At 44.8% G+C, this 26,989-nt stretch overlaps 1 protein-coding gene across 2 annotated transcripts in view; it reads left to right on the plus strand.

Annotated features, from left to right (window-relative positions):
* The window catches only part of DNM3 (dynamin 3), a 174,187-nt gene extending 148,187 nt beyond the window's left edge, over positions 1–26,000 (plus strand). For both annotated transcript variants that reach the window (XM_071564770.1, XM_071564769.1), the window contains 4 exons: positions 2,600–2,764; positions 7,153–7,379; positions 8,362–8,598; positions 21,550–26,000. In XM_071564770.1, coding sequence (XP_071420871.1) covers positions 2,600–2,764; positions 7,153–7,379; positions 8,362–8,598; positions 21,550–21,619 — 699 coding nt within the window. In that variant the 3' untranslated portion in view covers positions 21,620–26,000. The remainder of the gene's footprint in view (positions 1–2,599; positions 2,765–7,152; positions 7,380–8,361; positions 8,599–21,549) is intronic.
* The last annotated feature ends 989 nt before the right edge of the window (positions 26,001–26,989 follow it).

Raw genomic sequence — 26,989 nt, forward strand, 5'->3', positions numbered from 1 at the left:
CCTTCTTTGTTCTCCCTCCCTGTTCAGCTGCAGTCAGAGAGCTGAGGGGGTTTGCTGACAGGTTCTAGTGTGGGTTTATTTTTTTGCAGGAGCCTTTCCAGAGCACAGAGTGGCAGGGGCTGAGGGGTGGCTTGCACTGCACCTGGAGTCACTGTGGTGCTTGGTGAGCAAACAGCCCTTGAGAAGGAATGGGCTGGAGGTGGAATGGGGCATCTCTGTCCCCTGTGATTCCCAGCTTTACCAGGCACCTTGTGTTATGGATGCTGTCCACACACAGGCAGCTGACCAAGGAAAGCTTGTAGGTGTCCTGTAGGGCACAGAGATCTGTGGGAAGCAGATTTCCATCTGCATGATGCAATGCAAACAAGATGGTTTCTGTCATGAAAAGCCTTCAGTTGAGACATTAGGAATACTATGGCCAGAAACTGTCATAATAAATTACTGTAAACTCATGAAAGATTGATCTTTTTTGATTTCAGAGAAAATAAATCAACAGTATGAAGTCAGCTCTGTTACAGTTTCAAACAAGAGACTATTACCCTTTGCCTCAAAGATCAGAGACAAATTACTATTTTTACTTTACACTCTCTTGATGAGGATAATGATAAACATCTGTCACTTTGCTGCTTAGCCAGCTATGAATCTTACTGCAATCTGTAACTTAAAGAGTGAAAAAAAATTAAGGAAGAAAATAAATTAATAAACTCTATTTTATATAGGCAGGAAAGAAGGAAAGAAAGAGAATAGAAGTCAAATTTGGGGAATTGGGAAGGGGCCATTTTTTATTTACTTGGCTAAAATGTGCAGATATATGACAGATATATGATTTTCCATTTATTAGTATTTCACAGGGAAAATTACCATTAGTTTCTCTTCAGACGTGGAGACTCAGGAAAATCATCTGCATGCTGGGACTTTTTGGCTTATGCCGCTTATTAACAAAATGATTAAGGTTTATTAGGTATGTGCCTACTGGTGTCACAGCACTGAAAACCCTGTTTTCATCAAGAGTTCTTTCAGTGTCCTCCACAGTCCCAAGATCTTTAGGAAGTCCTGTAGTTATTTTTAAAGATCAGCTGCTCTTTCCGTAATTCACAGGTACTTTTGAAACTTCTTTTGCAAACACCTGGTTTTGTTTCTAAAGGGTTAGTTGGATTTTATTTCTTAGCAGAACTGTACCTTAACAAATCACAAAGTCGCCATTTCATTTAGACTGGACGGACCAAGACGTTGTTTACAAGGAGTAAATATGAAGTGCTCAATGAGCAGAAGCAGACCCTGCATGAGGAGATGAAACTCGAAATCCCTTTTTGGCCCAGAAAGGCTTCTTTGGTGACACAGCATATGTGGCTCTAGTGGCCTTTCTCTGATGGGTTAGATACGGATTTCAACTGCGCCAGGAGTCTCTGAAGGACCAGTGATGTGCAGAGTTTAGCAAAGTGCTTCATTGTAAATGGGGCTGTGCTGGCAGGGCTTTGTTATTGGGTTATTCACTTTTTGCAAGTACTTTCTTTGTGTTCCTCCTGTTCAGGGCCAGGTTGGATGGGGCATTGAGCAGCCTGGTCTAGAGGAAGGTGTCCCTGCCCATGGCAGGGGGTCGGAACAAGAAGAGCTTTAAGGTCCCTTCCAACCCAAACCATTCTGAGATCCTGTGATTTTATGCTTCCAGGTATCCACAGAACAGATTTAGATTTTATAGTTCAAGGTAAAAAGACTGCGGTCATTTTCAAGGCGAAGTATTGTATGTCAGAGTTTGGGGAGCATTGTTCTTTGTACTTTCCGGGCAGAAATTCCATTCTTTTGGCATCTTTGAGCCTCAGAAAGCAGATGGATTTTCACCAAAAGGCTCCTGTTCTTTTTTTAGGTTTTCTTGTATTTATACAGGCCAGACTGAAGCAAAATACAGGCCTTTTAACTTCCAGTTAAGGTTCCTGGTATTTTCTTTAATTAGTTCAGCTGTTTACATACAACGAAGCGTTTTTCTGTCCAGTGAAAAGGAGACCTCTAACATGTAATCCTACCTATGTTATGCTGAGCCTTGAGCACTGGAACCAATGATGCTTTTGCTGTTGTCCTTCATAAATCCTTTGTTTATATAGGTGCTATTCACATCTAACAGGTCTGAGGCTGAACTGCAGAATCTGCCATAAATGAGTCAGCCTTAAGTAACCAGGGTGGGTTTTAGCCATGGGAGGATAAAATTCAAAATCCAAACTTATGGCTCTGCTTTCTTGCATGGGTCAAGCTGGCTGAATCTGAATGGTAAAATATTTGATATAAGTATTGCAGTAAGTGATTTGAGATAATTTCTTGGTGTGTCATTTGGTACCATGTGTCATCTGAAAACATTTTTAATAGAAAATTTCATATTTGTTTGGAAACTTATAATGTACTTTGTGAAAAAAGCCTTATATGGCATTAACTTTAAAGGTCCAAATTTCATGATGCTGAACACTACTGGCCTGTACTTCATGTTTTAACCTCTGGATGGTCTTTGTATGAGTTACCTTTCTGGATTACTACACTTTTTTTCCCCCAATGTATTTCCGGTTTACAACGTGAAAGACTTGAATTTCTTTTTTATTTTTCTTTTGTATAGACTGAAACTGAGGAGAATGGCCAAGCAGACAATTTTTCAATGGACCCCCAGCTGGAGAGACAGGTGGAGACAATTCGAAACCTTGTGGACTCCTACATGTCTATCATTAACAAATGTATCCGAGATTTGATACCGAAAACAATCATGCATCTTATGATCAATAACGTAAGTAGCAGCCAGGGTTCTAAATTATTTCAGCATTCTGTCCAATCTCTTGCTCTCAGGCACACCTCTTGGGTACAGCGGCAGCAACAATGTGTACTAAAGAGAACACACTCCCATAAATGTCACACTCTTGGACAAAATATTCCAACAGTCCACAGTACCAGGAAGTTCTGCAGCTTTCTGTAGCTGGCACACTGCCTTGAGTGCTTACCCCAGAATGCTAAAGACTGAATTCATTTACATCTTAATCAGAATGTCAGTTATTATTCAAATGTAAATCAAGGTGGGTTTGGGACTAGTTTGTTTGTTGTTGTTTTAGGGGTTGGTGGTTTTTTTGTGTCTTGCTTTTGCTATAACAGGACCAGGGGAGAAGGAACAGGAAAGCTGGGAGCTCCATCTGGGCAGTCTGAGAGAGCAGGAGAGCAGAGTTGTGCTTGCTTGATTTTCAATCTGCAGCCCTTTGTCATGGGTTCATAAAGCAGTTATTTCATTTGAGTTTCTTTATATTTTCAGGTTACTGTTTTCAAGGAATAAATCTAGAAGCCTTGGACAGTGCTGTTTAGATAAGCAGATGTGGTTGGTTGATTTATTGTGTGTGTCTTTCTTAGATCTGAAGAGTATTTGCTTAAAGCAATGGCTTTGAGATACCATTGTTTTTCCACTGCAGTAGGATCTCAACCTTTGTGTCCTGGCAGTTCTGAATGGCCCCTGTTGCAAACCAAGCTTCATATTAGTGCCACTGCTGCCATATAAATTACTGATGGGGAGCACAGTTCCTGATGATTATGGGTAGCACCGTTTCTGTGAGGTCACCAAACCAATCAGTCTTTGCAAATACAATGTGCTGTCAGGCCAATGTGGTTAGAAGGTGGCGTTTACTTTTGACTCAGAGCCACCTCCAGCCTTCATCTGATGGATTTCATTAGCCCTGTGGAATTTGTGTTGCTTTTAAGAGTTAGGTGGTTGGACAGAACATTTCAGTGGGGTTTTCTGGCACATACAATGTGAGTATTTTTGCATGAGGGAAAGAGATGTTTCATTAACTTCTTTAGGTTTAGGGGAGTAAGGCTGCAAGTCTAGTCGTGAGTGAGTTTTTACAAAGAACATGGGAATAATGGAACTGCATTTTTCTCCCAGAAATCAGCCATGCTCTTGACTTTTTAAGGTGAGTGTGTTCTCTCTGCTCTTTCCAGATCACCACTAGCAACTTGCTGCTTTGGCTTAGCCCATCTCCAGTGCCTTTGGAAAGGGCTGGGCTTTAGCTCTCATTTCATAAACAGCAGAGCTCAGTAAGCAGTTCCTTTTGAAAGCTTACATTAAATTTTCTGCCACTCACCTCCTCATATGGAACCATTTAGGGGTCTCTGAAGTGTGTGCCTTACTCAGGAGTAGATTACTGTAAGATTTTGTACTTTCAATCTCATCAGCTGTCGGTGACATTGATAGAGCCTGCCATGCTGGCTGGCCATGGCACACAGGAAAAACATGTTTAAAACATCAGCTACCTTTCAGTTGACCTCCTTTGGGCTTCCCAGTGAGCTGAGGCCTGTAGGCCCATCCTACAATTTAAATTTGTGGCAAAGAATCAAAGCATTTTAAAGGACTGTGAAGAGTGAGACTCGAAGCATTAATGAACTTGTTCCTGTACAGCATAGGCAGTAAAATACCATATTAAAAATAGCTGAAATATCAATTTAAAAAAAATCAGGGCTATTAAAAAGAGAAAGAAATGGTTGAATTAAGACTGCTGAGCCATGCCAAAAGGTTGTGCAAAGACCGGGAAAGCTGTGGAGCTGTGGTGGAAGGTGGGTCGTGTTAAGTTGTGTGTGTGTGTTCCTTGAAGTCTTCAGAAGTCCTACCTATCCACCAGAAGTTAAGTGAAATCACTCTCCTTCCCCCTTAAAGAGCATATTCTGTATTTTCTGCTGCCCCATCGTGTTGCCTCCAAAACTCTGGAAACAAATCGATCCCAAGTAGTTTGTTTCCATGACAATTTTAACCTCCCAAGTGTTCCTAGAACTGCCTTTCCACTTTGTGGGCCCGTAAACAAGCACTTATAATTCAAGGGAAGTATCAGATTCAAACTCAGTGTACAGAAAATAATTAGATGTTTTCCCTGAGCATATTTTGAGGTCTAAGCCTAGACTATTGTTTTCCAAACGCATCGCTTATTCTTCCCTTAGGGTGGATATTGATTACCTGAAAAGAAAATACATTTACCACACAGAACTGCATTGAGTTACCATTAGCAATTCAAACATGCCCAAACAAAATACACATTTCCAATTTGTATTTCATGGTGCCCAGGTATCCTTGGCATCCTCTCTGAAGGGTGGTCTCAGTTTATGTTCCATAAGCAGTGCTGGTGGTGATGTCAGCTCAGTAGAAAACTCAGAATTACCTGTTACCACCAAACTGAAGGTTAAGGAATGGGTTGTGTTTGCCTTTGAGGCAGTGATGTGTGTTGTTGTCTCCCCACTGTGCCCCACTTCAGAATGACAGGGCAGACTTTGGGGCACTGGCCTTTTGGCTGCTTCCTGTGGTTCAGCTTTGACTGCAGGTCTGATGTCTGTGAAAGAAAGTGTTTTAAACCATTCCTGTGAGTCTGTTTTCCAGAAAGGAGCAAAGGTGGGAGTACACATCACCTTCCCTTCCATTTCCAAGCTGGAGAAAGTAGCTATTGTGGAAGATCTTCCTCTGTCTAGTACAGCACATCCAGTTGCAGAGGGCAGGAGGCTGATCCCAGAACTGTCCTTCACGCAGCAGCCTTCCCTTTCCAGAAGATCTCAGGGAGTCACTTGAGTCCCCTGCTAGTGGCAGACAGGAACCTCTCATAGTAATTGTCACAGGCTGATTTTTTTCAGATATTTGTGGTTTAACAATGCTTTTACAATCAGCTCTGGCCTTAATCTAATTTTAGGGCTTCTTCTTTTTTTGAAGTGATGCCATTGAAATGCTCATTTCATCAAGCAGAATGTGATGCCGTTTAACTATGATATCTGTTTTTAATGTGGAGCGTTTGGCAATCATGGGGAAAGTAGAGTACTCTGGCTCTTGATCAGTACCATCTACTGGAAAACAGCATGAAACTCATGGAAAAGTTTTGCAGGCTTTGCTAAGAATTTGTGCATCTCCTGTCATACATGAATGGGGAATGACAGCCAAGCCCAGGCAATATGGTTTTGTTTCCCTGTGAGGTCTGTCCTGGGTGACCAGAAAGGGTCCCTGGCCTGCACTGCCTGCCTGCTCTCTCTGACCTTGTCGGAACACAAACACTGCCTTAGTCTTGCTGTCAGGATTTAAATCAGCATGGCTAAACTAGCACAAACCCATGTGCAAACTGAGCGAGGGTTTATGTAATCAGAATCCTGGGAATGCATTATCGTCAGTATCTCCAGCTCAGAAAAGCTTTATAGAGCAAAGCACCAGATGAGAAATAGATCAGAACAGCAACCGAAGTCTCAAATGCAAGGATTTAGTAGGTCAGCGGTTGGTCTATTTACCACAGTCTTATTTAATCAGAGTACCTCTAGCTTTTTATGTCTCCTAATGTGGCCCAGGTTTCCATAACCAGGGCAGGCATAGCAGGAAATCAATATAGTAAATTAGATTACTTGGAGACTTCTCCTTTCCTTGGAGTGTGTGTGGATGAGATATTCAGAATCTGACAAAGTTGTTGGAAATGACAGTGTCTACAGTAGGGTAAGCTGTTGCTAAGAAAATAAGTGACCCAGATGTTATAAAGCCTGAAAATTCTAATTCCATGGAGAATTTATATCTGATGGTTCTGCCATCTACCTCTCAGTCAGCCATTTAGAGTTGGACCAAAATGCCAGCTGACTCCTGGGAGCTGTTGGGAAGCCTGTTTGAAATGGAATGTAAACATAGGTGTCACTTTAGAGATGTAGAATGGTGTTAACTCCAACTATGTCTAGTGTTTCATAGACAGACCCCAAAAAAGGCCCCAGTGCACTGTGGAGTGACTGCACAAAACCATCTTATTGTCATGTGTGAACTGCTGTCTCAGAGTGTGGCTTTGTAATTGCCATAGGCCCATCTGTGTGCAGGCAGCTGCTGAAAGGTCCAGTCCATCCTTTTCCAGCTGCTGTGCCCAGCTGTGTGTGCCACCCTTTCCTTGGGACACAGCCAGACTTCAGGCTGCTCCACCATCAGCTCAGTCTGAGTTCTGCACATTTCAGTCCCTGATGTGACCTAACAAAAACTGCACAGCCAGCAGAATTGGTGTAAAGTAGTAGGAGAAACTGATTAAATTGAGGTGTGTCTGTCTCCAGTGTATTTGTTCAGTGTTGTATTTTCCACAGAGATTTTGTATGTTTATTTCTGTGGTGGTTTGGGTTCTTTTTGTTTGTCTTTGCCTGATGAAATAGGTAAAAGAATTTATCAACGCAGAGCTCCTGGCTCACTTGTATTCTTCTGAGGACCAGAACACTCTGATGGAGGAGTCGGCCGAGCAGGCGCAGCGGCGGGACGAGACGCTCCGCATGTACCAGGCCCTGAAGGAGGCCCTGGCCATCATTGGGGATATCAGCACGAGCACGGTCTCCACCCCAGCTCCCCCGCCTGTGGATGACTCGTGGCTGCAGCAGGCCCGCAGGTGAGGAACTTCCAGCCTGTGCTGCCATGAAATTCAGGACAGGCAGGCACAGTCAGCATCAGGAGCTCCCTCCCTGCCTGTCTGTTTGGGGAGATGCTCCTCCAGGTCTCTAATGGCAGCTGTGAGGGGAATCAGGACATTTTCCCACATTACATATTCTGTGGGTATGTATGTGACAATGGGCGGTCCTGTGGTGTAATGGAGAGCACTCAGGACTCTGAATCTCAAGGACCTGAGTTCAAGTCTCAGTGGGGACCATCCCCTGGCAGTTCAATGCCTCCCTGCCCTCCCATCCTGTCAGATCTCAGATGCTCAGCAGGGTCAGCCCTGGTCAGTACCGGGTGCTGTGACAGTCCTGAGGACTTCACTGCCACTGTCCAAGCTCGCTCGGCCATGGCAGATGAGCCTCAGGACTGAAACGGTGGGGCCAGTTCTGTGCATGCTGAGCCTCACCTAAAAAACCCACTGTGCAGGCTGGAAGGGCACACCCGTGTGGGGAGAGCCCTTCCCGAATCTTCGTTTGTGAAGTTTGGCCACACATACATATGTGACACCAGACAGGATATTTACCTTGTAGAAGACCATCCGGTGTATTTAAAGCTTGTCTGCTGCTTCAGGTAACAACTGCTTCTGTCACCTCAGCTGTGCATCCAAAGGCCTCTTCATGGAAGCTGCTGTAATAATTCAGCATCTCAGGCTCCATGTCCTAGAAAATCCACTTAAAAAATATTATTAGAACCTGAATAATAAAATCCATTACATTTACCCCTTTGCTCACGTGTCATTGGTGGGAAAGGTGTGAGACCTGATTATATATGATGCTCTGACACTGACAGCCAAGGAAAATGCCAAGAAAAAACAGTTGCTGTAGACATAAAAAATGTTCTAACTTCTGTTTAAAGTAAAATAAAATACAAGAAACAAAATCCAAAACACAACCCCCCACCTTACTGAACTTTTAACATCTCTGATATTTCCCTAGGTCACCTCCTCCAAGTCCCTCAACTCCAAGGAGACCTACCTTAAACAATCCCCCAACCAGACCTTTATCTGGCCGAGGACCCGCTCCTGCAATCCCGTCTCCAGGCCCTCAGTCGGGGGCTCCCCCGGTCCCGTTCCGCCCCGGAGCGCTGCCTCCATTCCCCAGCGGTGCAGAAGCCCATGGAGGACCTCCCCAGGTTCCCTCTCGGCCGACCCGGGCTCCCCCCAGTGTCCCAAGGTAAGCTGTGTGACTCTCCTGGTGGTGGCATGGTTCTCTCCCCTGGCAGAGCAGACTCTGCACTGTGCTGGAGGGCTGAGTGCTGTTGGTGAGGGAGTCTTGTAGCAAAGCAAAACTGGGCATTCCCTGCAGAGAGTCAGAGGTGTTTTGAGCAACCAACTTTTAGCACAAATAGGACTTTTTGAAAAGACAGGAAGATTTTTTTTATTAAAAAAAAAAATCCAGTCAGTCAGTTGGAAGACAGTGATTTCCTTACATTGAGAGCCCCAGTCCTGGCTGTGTTGGACCCACAGAGGGGTTCAGGGAGACAGAGGTCACCTCCTCTTCACCAGAAGAGGGACAGGGGTGCAGCTTCTCACTGCTGCCATTCTGAATCCTCACCAGAGCAAGTAGTGGCTCTTCTGGAGGAGAACAGGAGCAATCCCTGTGGAGCCAGTGGAACAAACTGGTAGGAGTCTGATTCTTGCCCCCAAGGCCAGTCATTTACAGCCAGGTGAAAACAGTCCGTAGTGTAGATCATATGGTACAAAACAATTAGTTAAGGAACAGGATTTTCTTCAGTACATTGTCTCCTTTTCTTCCCAGGGCTTTGCATTTATCAGGGCTTTTTAAAGTAGCTTTGCATATTTTATAATTTTCTGTGGCATTAACTGCTTTTTTATATAAGTTATATGAATAAAATGTCCTTAATGTTTATTTTCATGATGATGTAATACACATAATCACTCACATCTATATATATATATAAATATGAGAAAACCTCTGATTTTGAGGACTTCATTAACTTCCTAAATTATGAGGGGCGTGGGCAGATTAGGCAATGTTGGAACAAAGGGGCTTCTCCATTTTTGATAAATTAACTGTTATATTGAAAGTAGTCACGGTTTAAAAAATAAAAGAAAAGCCAGTTAAATAGAAACAAAAATAAAATGTGCACATTTTCAATTTTAAAAATGGTAATTGAGAAGAGAACCTTTGGAGAAAAACTTTATTTTAAATAGGTGAGACCTGTTGTAGTTGTCAGTAACTTAAATTTGAGGCTTAATGTTTCAAATATAATTACCCCTTATAATAGAAAAAATAAATAAATGAGGTATATCAAAGGAATGAAGTATTTTTATATATTTGCTATGGAAAGGGTGTTGTTGCATCAATGCCCAACCACAAAACACACTTTTTCATCCTAATGGATATCTGTTAAGTAGGGACTGTTGGGAAGAAACCTGGAATTGCCTTTCCCAGCTTTGTGCTGGAAGGGCAGACGCCCAAGGATCATCCCCTCAGGGGGAGAGCTGGGCTGGGCTGGGGGGCAGCGGCCGCGGTGCCTCCTCTGTGCCAGCGCAGGGCAAAGCACAGCTCAGAGCTCAGAGCAGGGATGGGCTCCTGCCCTGCCGCGGAGAGAACCACGGCCCCCTCACTCGCCCTGCCACCAGCACATCTCCGTGTTGCATGGACGCTGCTGCCTGAGGGGCTTGCCAAGAGCATGTCTCATGGTCATCTTTCTCATGCCCAAGTGAGAGGTGGGATGGAGACCAGAAGGGGATTTTCTGGCTCACAAAAGACACGTGGGTAAGCAGCCTCAGTTCGGGACTGCCACTGGTGGCATGAGAAGCACTGGAGGTCAGTGATTTTAAAACGCTGTATCTGAATACACAATTGAATGTGTGACTGCCTGACATTTTTGTGGAAAAAATATCTGCAATACACATCTTCTGGGCTGGATGTTAGTTCCCTCTTTTAGAGCTATGAAAGCCTCAGACAAAAACACTCTGAGCTGCTGAAGAATGAAGGGAGGGTTTGCCTTTCCGCTGAAACTTCAGGTTTCTGCTGCTGACTAAACTGCGAGGGAGGAAATCCCAGAGAAGGGGCTGCAGGGGAAATCACCTAAGGGGGACAGTGTGGCCAGCTCCTGTGCCTATTAAATGTTGTTTTTGAGCCCTGGAATTTCAGCTACGCTTGGTCTGGTTTTAATAACAGCCTTTGCAGGATCATAGGAAATTGACTCCGAAAATGGGTCTGAGATATTGAAAGGGGAAAAAAAGAGTTTTGAGGAAGAGTTCTTGTAGAAACTTGTGCTTTTTCTGTGACTTATTTTTGAACTGGACCTCTGTGCTCTGACTGCTCCACCACCATTTTCTGCAGTGATTCCTTGAAGTGTCGGGATCTCTCCTATCTAAGGAAAAAGTTTAGCTTTTTGAGAAGAAAATAGTATTTTTAAAGTTTATCTTGCTTTTCAAAGGAGTTTTTTCTTGTAGCCCCTGTCACTGTTACGTGGAGCTGAAAATCCTGACATGCTGAAGAAATACAAGGTTTCCATTTTCTCCTGTTCTGCCCTAAGATAAAAGATCATTTTCAGGGGTAAGACTTGGACTGTCCTTTTCCAACGAGCAGCTTAGCACACGTTTGGTATGGAAAATTTGGCACCTTATAGTGAGATGCAGCTCCTGTCTTTAAAAATATAATTTCTTTCTTCATTAGTTAAGTAATAATATTCAACTTATAATCAGAGGAATTGTAGAGAAATAGTGAGCGGTCGGCATTTTCTCACTTTTCCTCCCTTAATGTCCAGGGAAAAGGAAAAAGGGGAGCAGGAAATAATTTTCAACTTGCTTCGCTCTGATTCTAAAGCTGTTTTGGGTTATGTGCTCTGAATATTTCTGTAAGGAAACAGAAACTATTTGCATGATACATGCCTCTTTTAATTAATCCCACTTGAGGTGGGTGGATCTCTCCCAGCAAAGCCTGTGAGTAAAGGCCCCTGGCTTTAAGGGCTGGATGCCAAAGCATATATGATTTGTGAAATATTCCCCACTGCCAGAAGTTGGATTATTCCCCCTCTCTCTTAAAAGGCTGCAGTAGTATTTTGAAAGAAAATGCAGCTGTGTACTTGCTTTGGTAAGATGGCTTTAAGCAGGCACTGGAGCACTCCACCTTACCATGATGTGTGTTTGCCTGTGTGGAAAGCCTCATCTTGACCAATGGAAGTTCTACTGTGGATGCTTTGATTTATAACTTCTAAATGTCCTGAATGTGAATCTCAGCTTTGCCACAAGGCAAACAATTGAATTGGAAATGGTTTTTTTTTCTCCTGGCAGCAGAGGCCATGGTGTTTGTGGGGATGGGAGGTGCTCCCCTTTTCTCCCTGTGCTGCTCTGCAGTGCTACTGTGGATTCACAGAGGCAACAAAGCAGCTGGAGATCGTTACTCACTTTGCCATCAAAACATAAATGACCCCACCCTGTGAAACCCTGGGGTGGGTGCTCTCAAGCGCGTGTCACCCTCAGGCCTGTGGTGCTGGGCCCTGGGACTGGGGGTGGCCCTTACACGTGAGACAAGTGGTGGGGAGGGAATTCATGTTGTGCTGTTGGTGCTCAACCACAAACTGCCCCCACTGCCTCCTTCAGCCCACAGCCAGCCAGTGTGGAGGGGCTGATGGGGCTCTGCAGCTGCCTTTGATTCTGCCCCCCAGGCTGATTACAGACTGCTGTGTTAGTATCTAATCTGCATGGTAAGCCATCATTTCATTTTTCTGCCAAACCAGCACAAAGAAGTACTTTTACCTGACAGTAATTGCAGTTAGAAACTTCCAGACAAAGTCAGGAGCGCTGCAAAAAGCATTTTATTGCCTGATTGCCAAATATCAACCATTCAGTACATTTTCTGTGATGGATTTTTATGGATTAGAGTTCTTTGGGAAGATTTAATGTAATGTCTAACCCTGTGCATTGATAAGGGAATCCCTTCCAAAATTTGCACATGATCTTCTGAATAAAATCTGTCCTAGTGCATAGGCAGATAAGGCCAGAAGAGTTATCCTGCCTTAGTCTGGGAGTTTTCTTGCTCCTGAAAGTTTGACCTTGCAGCCTTAAAAGATTACTACTGTATTTTTTAATGGAATATAAATAATAATCCAATAGCCATTGCACCAAACTCTTCTGGCAGGGTGAGTAAGTGCCCACCTTAGAGCATTTGCATGCTAAGTTGGATATCTCAGTCTGAACACCCAAGCAGAAGAGCACAGCTCTGTCCAGCAATCGTGTCTCCTCTTTGAATGGATATTCAGTGAAGGTTATATTAAAAAGTATGATCAGCAATTAGGAGTGTTTCCATGTAAGCAAAGAGACAAGAGTGTTATATGGAGGAATTTCAAAATCCTGCTGAACTTCAGGCAAAGAGAAAGCCAAAGAATAATTTAATTTAATTCTGTATTTCTTGTCTGTGATCAAAAGAATATGTAGCTACATGGGTTAGGCAAAGACAGAGCCCCTCAAGGAGGGGATGCTGATCTTCTGTGGTCTGAATGTTTCCAACTCTGCATGTCCAAAGACCCCAAAATCACAAGACTTATGAGAATATCAGTTATTCTTTCTGTGATTTCTGCCCAGAAGGAAGACAACCCTGTGTAATTTGTTACCCGTCTAATGTACATTTCTTGTTGAAATGCACACCCAGTAATAACTTTCTTCTGCTGGCTGCTTCAAGCAGCAGACTCCATTTATTTTCCCATATCTCTTAGAAAGGAGCTCTGCATTTTCCCCTCCTCCACTGGCTCCTCTTTCACTATGTTCTTTTCTCTTTTTTCTGCCATTCCCTTGCTGTCCCTTTCTTGGCCATCCTGCTTGTTTCCTCTTTCACCTTTTTCCTTCACTTGGTTTCCTGCCCAGTACATTTGTCTCCCTTCCCCATGTATTCCCTCCTTTCCTTCTCACCATCATGTCTTGGTTTCTTTCCAACTTACCCCTTCCCTTCCCTGCCACTTTGGTAAATCTGTCTCCACGCATTTCAGTCTTCTTTTAAAGTTTTTCAGACAGTTTCCAAGCCATAAAATGGAATATTTGGCAATCTTTCCTAGCAGCAGCCTGGCGGCAGTGGCTGTGACACCCATCAGAAACACGAGCTACACTACTTGGGGCCATGTCTTGTCATGTGCAGAAGCAGCTGAGGAATACCAGTCATCTTACCTGGGGTCATCCTGGAGCTTCAGTCATGGAATAGAATCATAGAATAGCATAATGGAATAGTTTGGTTTGAAAGGGACCTTTAAAGGTCATCTAGTCTGACCCCCCTGGGATGAGCAGGGACAAGAGCAGCAATGAAAGAAGTAGCATTCTAAATGAGGATGCATATTGGGGGGATTGGCCAGAAAACAGGTCACAGCAGGTTGTAAAAACATGTGAAATGTCACAATACAGCAGCTCTTGTGGTTTCATTGTAATTCCCCAATATGGATCTTAAGAGAAATTTGGAATGATGTTTGCACAGAACTGGTTATTCAGCTGCCTGAACTGTAATGCCATGAGAGATACAGGAGGGGCTCCACTTCTGCTCCAGGAGCTTCACTGATTGCTGCTGCTAAAAGGATGACTTTCTTTTAAACTGGCAGTAGGATTTTGTTATTGCCTTCCTTTATATACCTGTCCTCCAGAGATGTGTATACCTGTCCTGAAGATCAGGTGAAACAAAGTTCATGGGGTGCTACACACGTCTGTGCCACTGACTCCCAGCTCCCATCAGCATCTTCTTTCATCAACCAGAGGCAGGCTTTTCATATCTCCAGCAGTCTGGAGATTTTCTGATGGGCAGGACACTGTGGCAGTTGAACAAAATTATCTAAGAATCATTTGTTGTATGTGGAGTTAAGGTTTGATCTTATTTATTGCATCTCAGGTAGTTGTGATCATTGAGTATTGATCCTAAGCTACTTGCTCCTGCCCTATTCAACAAAAAAAACTAAACAAGGTGAACTAGGAGAGATCCATTTGATTGGGACTGTTGCAAGTTACTTTGAAAATTCAGCAAAGATCATCAGGTTGGAAATGGCTCTTCATTACTCTTAGTGTAGATCAGTCCTATGTGATGGGGAAGGGTGAGAAAAATGATGCAAGAGAGGGGAAGGCAGAAAAAGAGGAACCTGAAAAGAGTCAAAAGAAGTGTCCTCAGTCACAGTGGAAACCTGCTTTGGAAGCTTCAGCTTTTCTCTTCAAGATACTGTAGTAGAAGGAAGTGGGTTTTATTTTAGCATCTCTTAAGTTGAAAAAGGAAAGCAGAGTCAAACAATAGAAACTTTGTCAGAAATACAGAAAACTGAACGTGTGTTTTGTCCATAGTAATTACTTAATCTCATAACAGAGTAGTTTAATAAGAGTTGCCGTGAAGGCTACGCAGGATTAGAGTGAGGGTGAAATTTCTACATTGTCTGAAAGAGTGGGGAAATAGCAATTCATTTCTAGCCTTCCTTATGCTAGAAGAGAAAACATTTGACAGTAAATGGAGAAAAAGCAGTGATGATTTGAAATTCCTGAACCTGCAGGCATCTTGAAAGGCTGTCCTTGAAACTCTCCTGTCCCCTGAGAGCTGTGCTGGATCCTTGTTGAATGAGGGGACTCGAGGGTTACATTAACAACAAGGACACTGGTAATCACCTTAGTTGTTGTCATGGACAAGAAGAGGTGCAACTCCAGCTGGAGGTGACAACCAGGATATTTGCTCCCTTCTTGCACCAAGGTAAGTAAAGAGGAGAGAGGCTAAAAGGCAGAGGAAGGGCAAAGCTGAGTAGGAAGGAAGGGCAGAGTGTGGGCAGCAGTAAATCTGGTCTTCAGGGATACGGTACATAATTCACTCTGATGCCAAACACAGACCAGTGCACAAGGCTTGAGCTACTGTGGAAATACTAGATCTTCCTGCTGATTTTGTGTCCCTTCTGTTGTTATCTTCTGTGGACAGAAGAAAGTAGAACAGCATTCTGAACATATCACTCATCACTCCTGACTTTCTCTTCCTCCAGGGGCAGTTTTGATCCTCCTGACCATCCTGACCTCCAGTTTCTGAAAGGTCAGGACAGTCTTCTATAAATGTGTTGCACACTTGCTTACTTGACATGTTCCCTGCTGAAGGGCAAACAGGAACACACAGTTTCTTAAGAATAATAGTCTCTCTTGGGTGCTCTGTTGAATTAATTTTTTTTCTTTATTCAAGCTGAGTTTTCCATATGACACATTAATTCCCTGAAATGACTAATTTGAAAATCCAGTGCTCTCATAAACATACAAATGCATTTGTATGTGTGTGTGATGGACATTGATTTATGATGGTCATATAGAAAACATAGCTTGAATTGTAAATCATAAATTATTCTAGTGGAGCATCATATTTTGGACCACTTTGCCTGTTAAAGGAGTATCTGTATTAAGTTAAATCATGCACAGTGGAACCTCATTAACCCAAATGCTTTCAAACAGTGTAAGCATTTGAATTAATGGAGATTTATATTTCTGCAGTGTAGTGGTGGCTAGTGGAAGGACACATTCTTCCCATTCACTATTTTTTTTGTTTCTTTCCCTTGAAAGAAATTGGTATCTGATAAAACAGCGTAATCTATTAACTTCAGCTTGCTTACACTTAACACAAGAATTCTTCCCCTGACAGAGCATTGTGCAGCTGGGTCATTTGGAGTAGTGTGAAACAGTGAGGTTCAGCTGTATGTACAGCCTGGCTAGGACAGGCTCAGCACGCCCTCTGTGCATTTGTAGAGCTGACACGTGTGTTCAGCTGGAGAGCTACTTCAGGACTATCATACCCTCAGATGCTGTGCTGTGTGGCTCAGGGCTCCCATTCCTGACTTGCCCACTAATAGTAGTCCTGTGCATCGTACTAGAGACATTCAGTGTTTGACAAAATGACATATTTCAATGCAGAAACAAATGAGAGAAATTTTTGCTCTCTTGGACCATTACACTGGGGTAAGGGACCATCTCAGACAGATACTGCCCAGCTGCTTTTTCCTTTCATCACCACTGAGTGCCGTTTCTCACTTCTCCCACAATCGTCATCTCCTTCTGATTCTTTTCCATGGTTCCTGCTTTACTCCTCCTAACGTCATCATCCTTTTTCTGCTTCTCCTGCTTTGTTATGCTCTGTGTCACTGGTATCAAGTGCCCTTCCTCCTTTTAGTTTCCCCACTTCCACTCAGTCCTTGCTCCTGAGTTAATGGGAGGCTCCACAGAAGCCATGCTGCATCTGCTGTAGGACAGAAAGTTTTAGGGCATTCACAGACTGAAGACTAATTCAGTCTACAAACCATGTCTTGCCTCTGTTCAACCATGATGGCTACAGTAGTTTCACTTCTGGTTTGGATTTTCTTCCAAATCCAGAGGCTGGTGGAGGTTGAGAGTACAAAAGTGAGACAGGTGGATCTAAGAACCAGGAAGCGTAGGGGATGTGGGTCTCTCAGGATCTTGCTGAAACAAAGAAAACCAGAGAAACAGTATAAAAATAAAATCAGTCAAAGCATTATAAGTATCCCAAGACCAAGCTACTTTCTCTAAATAATCACTGCACAGGAAACTAGGTTTATTCCTCACCTGAAGCAAGTCACTCTTTCATCCTCTTACTGTGTGCCTCACATCCAGATTTGTACTGTCACCTAAAACAAAATTTTCCTGCAGTCAGTCTTAAAGCTGCTTAGAGATTTTTAAGTATTTTCTTGTGAAATTCTGCAAGGACAATGTCACGTATCAGGGTGCTCCGAGAGGGCTGCGTTACAGGGAGATCAAGACCATGGAAAGGGAGAGAATAATGGACTTCTGTGCACTTCAGATCCATAGGATGTATCGTAAAATATAGTTATGTGTATAGTTATGTGCCCGTCTTCCACAAGTGTTCTCTGGTGGTCACAAGCAAACAGGAATGTAAAATGTGAGTGGAAATGAAAGCCTTTAGCAGTGTGTGGCTGTGCTGCGAGGAGCCATCTCTGCGCGGGGCCTCCCGAGGTAATTACAGCCATGCCTTACTGAAAGCGCATTTTGTGCACTCTGTGTGGGGAGCGAGAGCACTTCGCAAAAAGCAAATGCTCGAAGAACTCCCATATGGTTCTGATCGAATTTTAAGTCTAGACTTGCTTTATTTAGTTTCTTTTGCTCTGCATTTGCCGAGCTAAAGCTTTGAGTTCTTTTAAAACTCGAAACATGGGGTGTGCTGCTTAGATTAAAAATAAATGTAGAGCTTTTCCTTTTATAAAAGTTTTTGCATGGGGGTAAGAGCTACCCTCTGTTCAAAACCCCACTGAGCTCTTCAAAGGAGGAGTCTCTGCAGCAACATCAGGGAGTTATTAAATACATACTTAGTCCACAATTTTCATTGGTAAATTCTTTATGTCTGCTTAATGTGTGCTAGTTAGAAGAACTGATTCTTTTTGCAGACTCGTTTATTCAGCTCCAGGGGGACCTGTGATCCCCTGCCCCTTTAGCACTAACTTTTACAAAAGTTTACAAAACAAAACACCAACAACTTCAACCCTCCCTCCCATCCCCAAGAGAAGACTGAGTTAAAGAGGCCAGGCAGCGAGGCTCGGCCCCAAAATTCGAAAGCCCAGCTGAAATGTTGGAGACAGTAACTAAATGGGAATTCCCGCAGCAGCGACTTTGTTGTGAGAAGTTTTGTGAAGCGGGAGCGCCGTTCGGGGCTGGGAGCGCTCCCTGCGCCGCCAGAGCCGCCCCGAAACGCGGGGAAAGCGCGGCCCAGACCGGCTGCTCCGCTGCCGTGTGCCGGCCCCAGACTAAACATGGCATTGGCCTCAGTCACTGCCTGGCTGGGACGGCAGCTCGGCGGAGCAGGGAGCGCGGGCGGATGCGCTCCCTCGGCCGGCCCCGGGCGGGCTGCAGCTCCCCCTGCCGCTCCGCAGCCCGCGCTCCTCGGGGGCTCCTCGGCTCGGGAAACCACGCGGAGCCCGCCCCAGGGAGAGCTGCGCTTGAAGAGGGGCCCAGGAGGTGGCCCAATCCTGCACCTCTCTATCCCAGCAGGAACTTTCCCAGCCACTGCTCCAGGTGTAAAAGAGCACGGGAGATGCAAGAGATGTGCAGGTTGGTCTCTCCTCCTGTCTTTGGGGTTCAGATTCCCATTAGGGGTGTAAAAAAAGGTCTGAATACTAGTCCCAGTGTAGAAAGAGTCACAGAATGACTTGGCACATTGACAGGAAAATCCAGTGACAGGCCATTCACTTTAGAGTTGGGCTCTATGATCCTTGTGGATCCCTTCCAACTCAGAATATTCTGTAACTTCTGGGCTTGTTCTTTCCTTTGCTTGGACTTGAGCTTCAGCTTGTGCCAGTGGCTAAAGGAAGGTGAGGTCTCTTCCCCACACTGACCCCCCAAACTGTGCTCTGTCCAGGGACTCAAGAAGAGGTACCTTACTGCAGTACCAGCACAGGGAACTGCACATAGCCATGGGGACTGTCAGCAGCAGGACTGGAGGGGAATGTGCTTTTGCAGGTGTTCTCTCAAGTGATGCCCTTCCCAAACATCTGCTGCTCCTCTGGAAGGCACCTGTGAGCTCCAGGTGAAGGTCCTACTGCCCTAGTCATGGTGTGGTGGGTTAGGGAGCTGGGAGGCAGGCAGCACCCTGGAGGGGCTGGAGCTAAGGAGAGGTCTGCCCATTCTCCATGGACATCCGTGCCCAGTGGGAGGACACGTGCAAGTGTGTGTATGCAGAGCATCCCAGATACACACATCTGCATTGGGAGATATCCATGGTGTGAAGTGCTGAGACAGAGCATGGCTGGTTCTGAAGGGTCCCCTGGCTGAGCAGACCTGCCTGTCCGGCAGTGCCATAGGGAGGACAGGACTGGTGTGACTCGGCAGCAGCTCCTCAGCGGAGGGTCCCCTTGGGGATGTTGGCTTCTCCTTGTCGTGGGTGGTACTCTGGAGTGGGAAGGAGAGCTGATGGTGGATTTTTCTGTTCAAGACTGCACTGGGCTTGGATGAAAGTTCGTAAGAGTAGTCAGAGTGCACTGCTAGCTCTGGTTCAGGGAGGAAGTAGGGCTCAAACTGGATTTTAGTTCAGGTTTGGTTTGACTGATTATATCGAGGAAATCCTCCCACTGTGCTCTCCAGTTTCTGATCCTGCTGTGTTAAACAGCAATTTGGCTAAATTACATTATTTGAATCCAGTGTACTGCATTCAACCTGGTATTAAAATGTATGTTTGGGCTTGTATCTTTTAAATTTGATATGAAGACAGCTGTATGCATTTTCCCTTGTTTGTAAATTGTATACACATGATACGATGTTTTCAGTAAGCTCTAAACAATGCAATGTGAGGCATTTCAACAAAGGAATCATTTAATGCAACCCAGCAGAAATGCAGAGCCTTAGAAGTGGTTCTTTATGAAACTAAAAATTTTGGAAATGGGTCCAGAAGACCTACACTGGAGCAACACAAGAGACAATGGTTAACGCAGTAACATTTTTCCTGTAAGAAAAGTACACCATGAAGAAATTATATTTTCCCTTTTTTTTCTTTTTTTTTAGCTTGTTGATTTACTTGAATGCTTCAGTGGGCATATTTTGTGTTTTGTTGCATGTTAGGGATTAAAATTCTTATTTCTTCACCAAAAGATTTTTGATTGTCACTCAAGATGCACTTGGAGCCAAGTGAGACTTTTTTTGTCAAGTGTAAGTTTGTCTCATATATTTTGTTCCAGTTCAAAGAAGATTAACACATTTCATTTTCAGCTTAGCTTTAACAGAATGAGACATGTTCCCTTTGTAATATTCTTCAGAGCCAGAACTGTCCCTGCTTTCCCCGGTGGAGGACAGGTTAGAAAGGGCTGCACAGTCTGTCTGGGCCATTAATGAGCTCTGCTGAGCCTGATGGGAACTGAAGAGCCCTCGGCTCCCCACCTTGGTCAGAGCCTGGGTCCAGCTGGGAGCTCTTGTGGTGATCTGGGCTGGGTTAGAGAATAAAGAGAGAGCTGGTACTTCCCACTGAAGAGGATGGGGAGCAAAAACACTGTGTGAGAGATGGGCTGGGATAACTGCAGCAACAGAGCGCTGCTGGATAGCTGGCTGAGGGAGCTGGTTGGCTGGGAGGAACATCTTAGGGCACTTTATACAGCACACAGCAGTGCCAGGCAGGACTGCGAGAGCCGCTGCAGGCACTGGAGGCCAAACAGGTATTGTCAGCTCAGAGTCTGCATGGGTCTTGCTCGGTGGTGGGGTGTTTTGTCTCATTAACCAAATACTCCTGGTAACTAAGCTGATGGACTTAGCGCCACACAGCACTGATATGAACAGTGTACCTCAAGTGCACACAAAAAGGTAAAGTATTATGTAGCTTCCAGAGAGACTCTGTCTACAACTCCAGCAGAATTGGTGTGTCATCCTCGGGTAAATGAGAGGGGTAGGTCTCAGCCTGGACTACAGGTGGGATGTGCTTGAAGATCATACTAATTCTTGCACTGTGGTCTCTTACCAAATGATGATGAAGTCCAAATTAAAATGCAGGGGTTTGCAGTACCCAGGAAAATGGAATTAAGACACATAAGTCTTCCCAAAATACTGTGACTCCTTAATGCTTACTGTAGTTGATAGAGGAATGCATTAATGGTAAAGGAATGACTCCAGCAGCCCCAGCCACAACTGGTATTTTCATAACTGGCCATTGATACACAGCTTGGAATTTGTGCCTCAAATTCAGGCACATTGACATGACTTCATTTGGCCCAACTGTGCAAGAAGCTGCAGGTTTTCCTGCCTCTGCAAACAGCAGCTGAAGTCACTGCAGGCTGTTTTCCCCAGTCCTGTTTTCTGCTCTGAAATGTTCCTGTAAGTCTGCTCTGTGGCTGTCCAGGCTGGGACTGACCCCTAAGAACACGAGAATAATGATCCTCCCTTGATGGTTTCCGTGGCACAAGAAGGTAACTGTGTTTGGAGAACACCAAGCTGTGGATCAGCAAGAAGAGCTGTCTCACAGGTGAGAGGGCTAAGGCATGACAGGCACCTGGCAAACCCATTGCCTCCTTCCTTATTGTGGATGCTTAAGGGTGTTGTGCTTCAGTGTACGTGGAAATAAGACTGTTGTGTGTACAAGCATGTGCATGTTCATGTAACAACAGCAAAAGGTGCCAGCTTTGTTCTCAGTGTGTGTGCTTATTGTTTCTTCTCTCTTTCTCTCCAGTCGAAGACCACCCCCTTCACCTACTCGGCCCACTGTAATTCGTCCGTTAGATTCATCCCTGTTAGACTAAAAGGAGTTTCTGGCATGTCATTCATTGTTAACCAAATATGTGGAAACAAATTGCTTGATAACTGTTGCAATAACCAATGTATAGTCGCATGTATGGACATCTATAGGCAAGTAACCAACTTTACTGATATACTCTGTCCATTCTGCATTGTTTATGAGGTCTTAAATGTTTTGGGAAGGTCTGTGCTGTCTTGACTTTTCCTTTTGCAATAACTGGTGTTAGCTAACTTACTGACACATATCTTCACCCAGGCAACTGTGCTCGCAATCCTCTACAGCAAATGGAGGGCTTGACTTTGTGTGTGCTTGTGCACGTGTTGATTTTATCTGCTTCTCTTTTTTCCTCATATCTGGAAGGAATCTTGCTTTTATTTGTACCTTCTAAATTTTCTGTCATTTGGAATTACAGAATTAGGCCAATTTTCTTTTGTAATGGCTAAACCAGCCAAAGAAAAGCCATGTGGTTTCTTACCAAGCTCTTCTGAAGGCCCCACACTTCCATGGCTCTCTTGGAAGAAACTTGCTTCTCCTATAAATTCTCCTTATCCATAGTCTAGATTTAAGGAATGTTGTTACTCAAGAAGGGTGTGTGTGGGACAGCGTGTTTCACTTTATCTCCACACTGGCAGCTGCTGCGCCAAGTTGGTTGGGTTGGTTCAGACCAGGCTGCTGCCCCAGCTCACAGGGCTCTGTGTGGGAGCTCTCACCCTGCAGCGAGGATGGGGCAGGGTGGGTTTGAAGGGCAAGTACATGACAGAGCAGCATGTCCCAGCTTGCTTTGTCCTCCCCTAGTGCTTGCTCACACTCCCACTGAGCTCCCAGGAAGGCCTGGGGGGTGTGAGTGTGTATAGAGGTGCTGTGTGGCAGGAGCCAGGGGGCTGAGCACTGCCTCTGGTCATTCTGTGAAGCAGAAGGGGATATAGATACAGATATAGATAAATGCACAGCTGGACAGGGGCTGTGGCACCCCTGCCCCCCGTGTGAGCCAGTTCACTGAGCCCCAGCCTGGACTGACAGCTGAGCTTCCCACGGGTCTGGGTCAGATTTGAGATACTTGCGGTATTTTCTCATGCCAGTTGATAAAGTTCCCCTGTGCCCCCTGTACAAAGATACTCTTTTTGGATCACTTGGTCCTGCACACCTTGGTTTAGGGTCACTTTATCCAGCTGGATTCTGGGAAGTTCTCAGCTGTGCATCCTGGCAATGAATTATTTTAGCAGCTGCTCACTTGCAGAGGTCCTCTCTGCTTGCATGTTATATATTAATGTGTTATAAAAACCTTTTGTCTTAACTGCATTACTTCACTTTAAATATTTAGGGTCAGTGTCACCCTTAAAGCTTAAAACTTACTGAGTTAAGAGAATTAAACTAGAGAGGAATTTGGCCTTGTTCCTTCAGAAAATATGAATTGCTGCTATTGCTATTATGGTTACAGATCCCTAGGCAAAGCAATTGGTGGTTTCAAAGGCCCCCAGTATAATCAGTCTAATAAATGTATTTATTGAGACTGCATGTAGGGCTCCAGTATGCTGTAGCCCCTTGGTTAGGAAGAATCCAATCAAAGAGCCACAGCAAATGGGGATTTAGCCTGTTAAGTATTCCCAGGCTGCTGATTAGCTGTGCTCACCACTGCAGCAAATTGTGTTTCAGCTTGCATAAGAGACAACCTTGGGAATGCATCATGATTTGTATGTGAGCTTAACTTTAATTTCCTGTCAACCTCATACTTGTGAGACACGCCTGGGGAGTCTGGAGGTCACATCCAACGCATAGGGAAGATGGAGTTTGTCAGAGCACCAGCATCTCAGTGATCTCAGAAACTGCTTAAGTGGCTGGTGTTTGTTTGGGGAACAGGCCCAAATCTCCAACACAAATTGCACAAAATCAGCTTTCAAGGAAAAAAAAAAGGTTACAAACACAACTACAGTCATATTGATTTTTACTACCAAAAAAAGTTATTTTGATAATTTTTCTGGTGTTCTACACAGTTTTCCACTGCTTAGTGCTCTCTGCTGTAACCTGCGATGCCTCTGTTGGATGTATTTTTATAAATAGCCATAGCAGTCCATGCTGTTGCCTCGCCAGCAGGTCTGTATAGAGTTTATCAGAATTCTGTTACTGGCAGCTGCCTGCTGATGGAAATCCAGGCTTAGTGCTTCAGCCACAGAAAGTGACTTTAATCCCAATTTTTTATATTCATTCAGCAACAGAAATGTTGAAGGTCAGGTTGGATGGGGCCCTGAGCAACCTGGTCCAGTGGAAGGTGTTCCCCATGGCAGGGGGTTTGGAATAAGATGAACTTTAAGGTCTCTTCCAACCGGATCCATTCTGTGATTTTGTAAGCCATGGTCTGGGCTTGTCCCACCAGACCCCAAACACTTGGCTGAGTTGTCCAAGGTTCCCTTTGTTCATCGGGAAGAAGCATCACCTCCAGGTGGTTATTCAGACCAGGGTGGTAATGCCAGTGAGTTAGGAGCCCAGTTAGATGACGGAGATCCTGGCCGAAGAACATGTTTTTAAATTCTCTGTACTTGAGTCCTTAATTTACTTTAATGACTGTTTCTGCCAAGCATAAGGAAGTAGGTAGCACAATTCAGCAGTCCTTAACTCTGCCCCCCAAGAAACTGTATTTCTCAGCAGAATTGTAAATGAAGCTCTCTGGGGTGGGTTTACCTGAGGAGGAGGAGGCAGCGAGGTGTCAGCACCATCTGGGTCTGTGCTCAGTGCTGAGGTCGTGGGACACAGCTGGGCAGCCCTCCTTCCTCTGCATCCTCATCCAGATCACATCAAAATCTGGCGCTTTGCCCTAAAAGCAACACTTTTAGGTGTCCAGGTTAATAAATAACTGTGAGCACAGATCCAGAGTTTGATGGTTTCACCTCTTCTTGCGTATTATGCTTTTCAGAATAAACTATGTAGAATTGTTTCTAGGAAAAACACTAAGAGCTTCCCAAGAAATTACCACATCCAGTTGAGTAAGTACTGTCCTGCAACCTTGGCCTGCTTCCTCCTGCTCCAGAGTGCCTGGAATGGGTTTGTTTGTCCCACTTGCTCCTGAAGTTGATGAGTCACATCAATCCTGTCCCTTGTTCTTGGAGGAGCAGCCTTGGCAGCAACTCACTCCATGCCCCAAGGACAGCAGGACAAGCACCCCGTGGATCTCCTGGAGGGACTGGCTCCTCAGAGGGGCCACTGCCCCCTCTGCAGACCCTCTTACACAGGATAATCCAGGTCTGAACTTCATATCTGAGGAGGGCAGGTTGCTCTCCCTGTCTTTGATTCCCTCTGGCAAAGCTCAGAAGATTGCCAGGGAGTAGTTGGAGCACTAATTAAGCAACAGCAGTTTCTGTTCTTATGTGAGGTACATAATGATCTGGGTGATGTAAGTTTCAGGAGGGTGCTCATCTAGTATTGCATTTAGGCTCAGCCTGGGTCTCTGCATAGAGAACATGCTCCACCTCACCTCTCCATGGCTGACCAACAGCTGAAGAGCTTGTGAATGCCATAAATAGCTCTCGGCCTTGCATCTCAAGGGATCTCGTGTTAGGGTTAAAAAGATTGTATGTTCAACAAAAAGGCTTATGTACATAGTTAATGTGTGTTTATTTTATTGCTGATCTTGTTGCACTTTCTGAGTAAGCCTCGTAAAAGTAGATTATTTATTATATTAAAGGAGATACATTATAGATTATGGCCTTTCGTGTTAAAGCATAACATAGAAAATATTATCCTCTCTGTTGCAGACAGCTACACTAACCATGATGCACACAGCATATAGAGATCACTGGCTAGTTCTGTCCTTCTGTCTTAAAATAGTCCAAACCTCCTGAATTGAGAGCAGACCTACTTTGCTCCTGTGCCACCGGGGAGGGGTCCAGCCTGCTGGTGTCCTTACGGCACAGTTACTCCTGCTGTGGCACTGACCCTCCTCCCGAGGCTCCAGCAGAACAGCTCCCAGTGTCAATGAATGTTACTCTGCCTGTCTTTCCTCTTGCTTTGTCTGCAGGCGAGCTGATACCGATGGCTCCTCCCGTCCAGACAGTCCTCCACTCTTGCTTGATCTATGATTTGTCCTGCCTTGCCAGCCGTTTGCTTTACTGCTGTGTCTTTACTTTTCCAGGATGGGATAAATGATGACTTCTTTTTGTAAGAAGCAAATGCTTAATTTCTTTCTGATTTTTTGCTCTGTGTGTAAATGCCCTACTTGGAATGAACCAAAACATCTGCCTTCAGTTTCATAATCTGTAAATGGTTCCTGGTGTTGACCTTTAAGCACAGCGAGTCGATTCCCGAAACCATGGTCATTACTGAGCATCACATACACCTGCTGTAAAAACATTCTGCTGCATTTCTGAACCTGAAATAAACTGTCATTCTTGATAGGCTTTTATTATTACTTTCTGGATGTTCATGAGTGGTGTTCTGTGTCTCGTGCCATCATCTCAGCACTCCACACTCCGCCTCGGTCGGGACTGCAGGGAGGGCTTATTGGAGATGCGTGTTGCATCCGGATCACTGGAGATGTCATTATGGGGGAGATGTAACCCTCTGGGAAGCATTCAGTCTGTTCCCTTGCAAGGGGCTTGGAGTGCTGCAGAGATGTTTTGCTGGGGAATGGATGAATGTTTTTCAAGCAGTACCTGGGATTCACTTTGTTGCTGGGGAAAGCACAATCTGAGCAGATTCGGAGCTGAGCAGAAGGCCAGACTGAGTTCTTCAGAGCAGGAGATGGAGTTAAAATGTGCCTCTGTGTGTGTTATGTCTGGAAGGGATTTCCCCCTAAAGTGATTGTGTACAAATGTGCAGATGTCTTGATTACTCAATTCCTCCTTCAGATCAGCATGAGCCAAGTATCTGCAATCAGTGCTTGGAGATGGTCTGTACAGCACAAAAGCTTCCTGTGGGAACACCACAGTTGGTCCTTAGGTTTTGGGAAAGTGGGGAGCAAAAGGTGGGATGAGCAAAGCAGGAACATGCCCATTGTTCCTGCCAGCCTTGCTGTTACAGCCTTGCTGGCTGTTAACATTTGGAGGTGTTTTGCACAACAGTGTCACAGTGTCCCCTCTGGGTGGAGCACGTTATGTACCCTGTAGGGGTTTTGTTCCAGGTTTTGTTGGGCAGAGCTGAGTGGTCTGTGCTGGGTAACGAGAGGAGCATTTGCTCCTCTTTGCCCACTGCCCTGGGCCTCTCCTGCTGTGGTCGGCAGGTGCCATCACCCACGTTTGTAACCTTTCCCAGCAATGTCCCCTCCAGATACCTCAATCCACTCATCTTGTTTGATCATTCCTGATTTCATCAGAATCTCAGAAAATATCTACTCCAAGAACAGTGTTTGGAGCAGATAGTGGTAAGAACTTTAAAGCTGGCTGGG

The sequence above is a fragment of the Pithys albifrons genome, chromosome 10 (genome assembly GCF_047495875.1).
Source record: "Pithys albifrons albifrons isolate INPA30051 chromosome 10, PitAlb_v1, whole genome shotgun sequence".
Classification (NCBI taxonomy): Eukaryota; Metazoa; Chordata; class Aves; order Passeriformes; family Thamnophilidae; genus Pithys; species Pithys albifrons.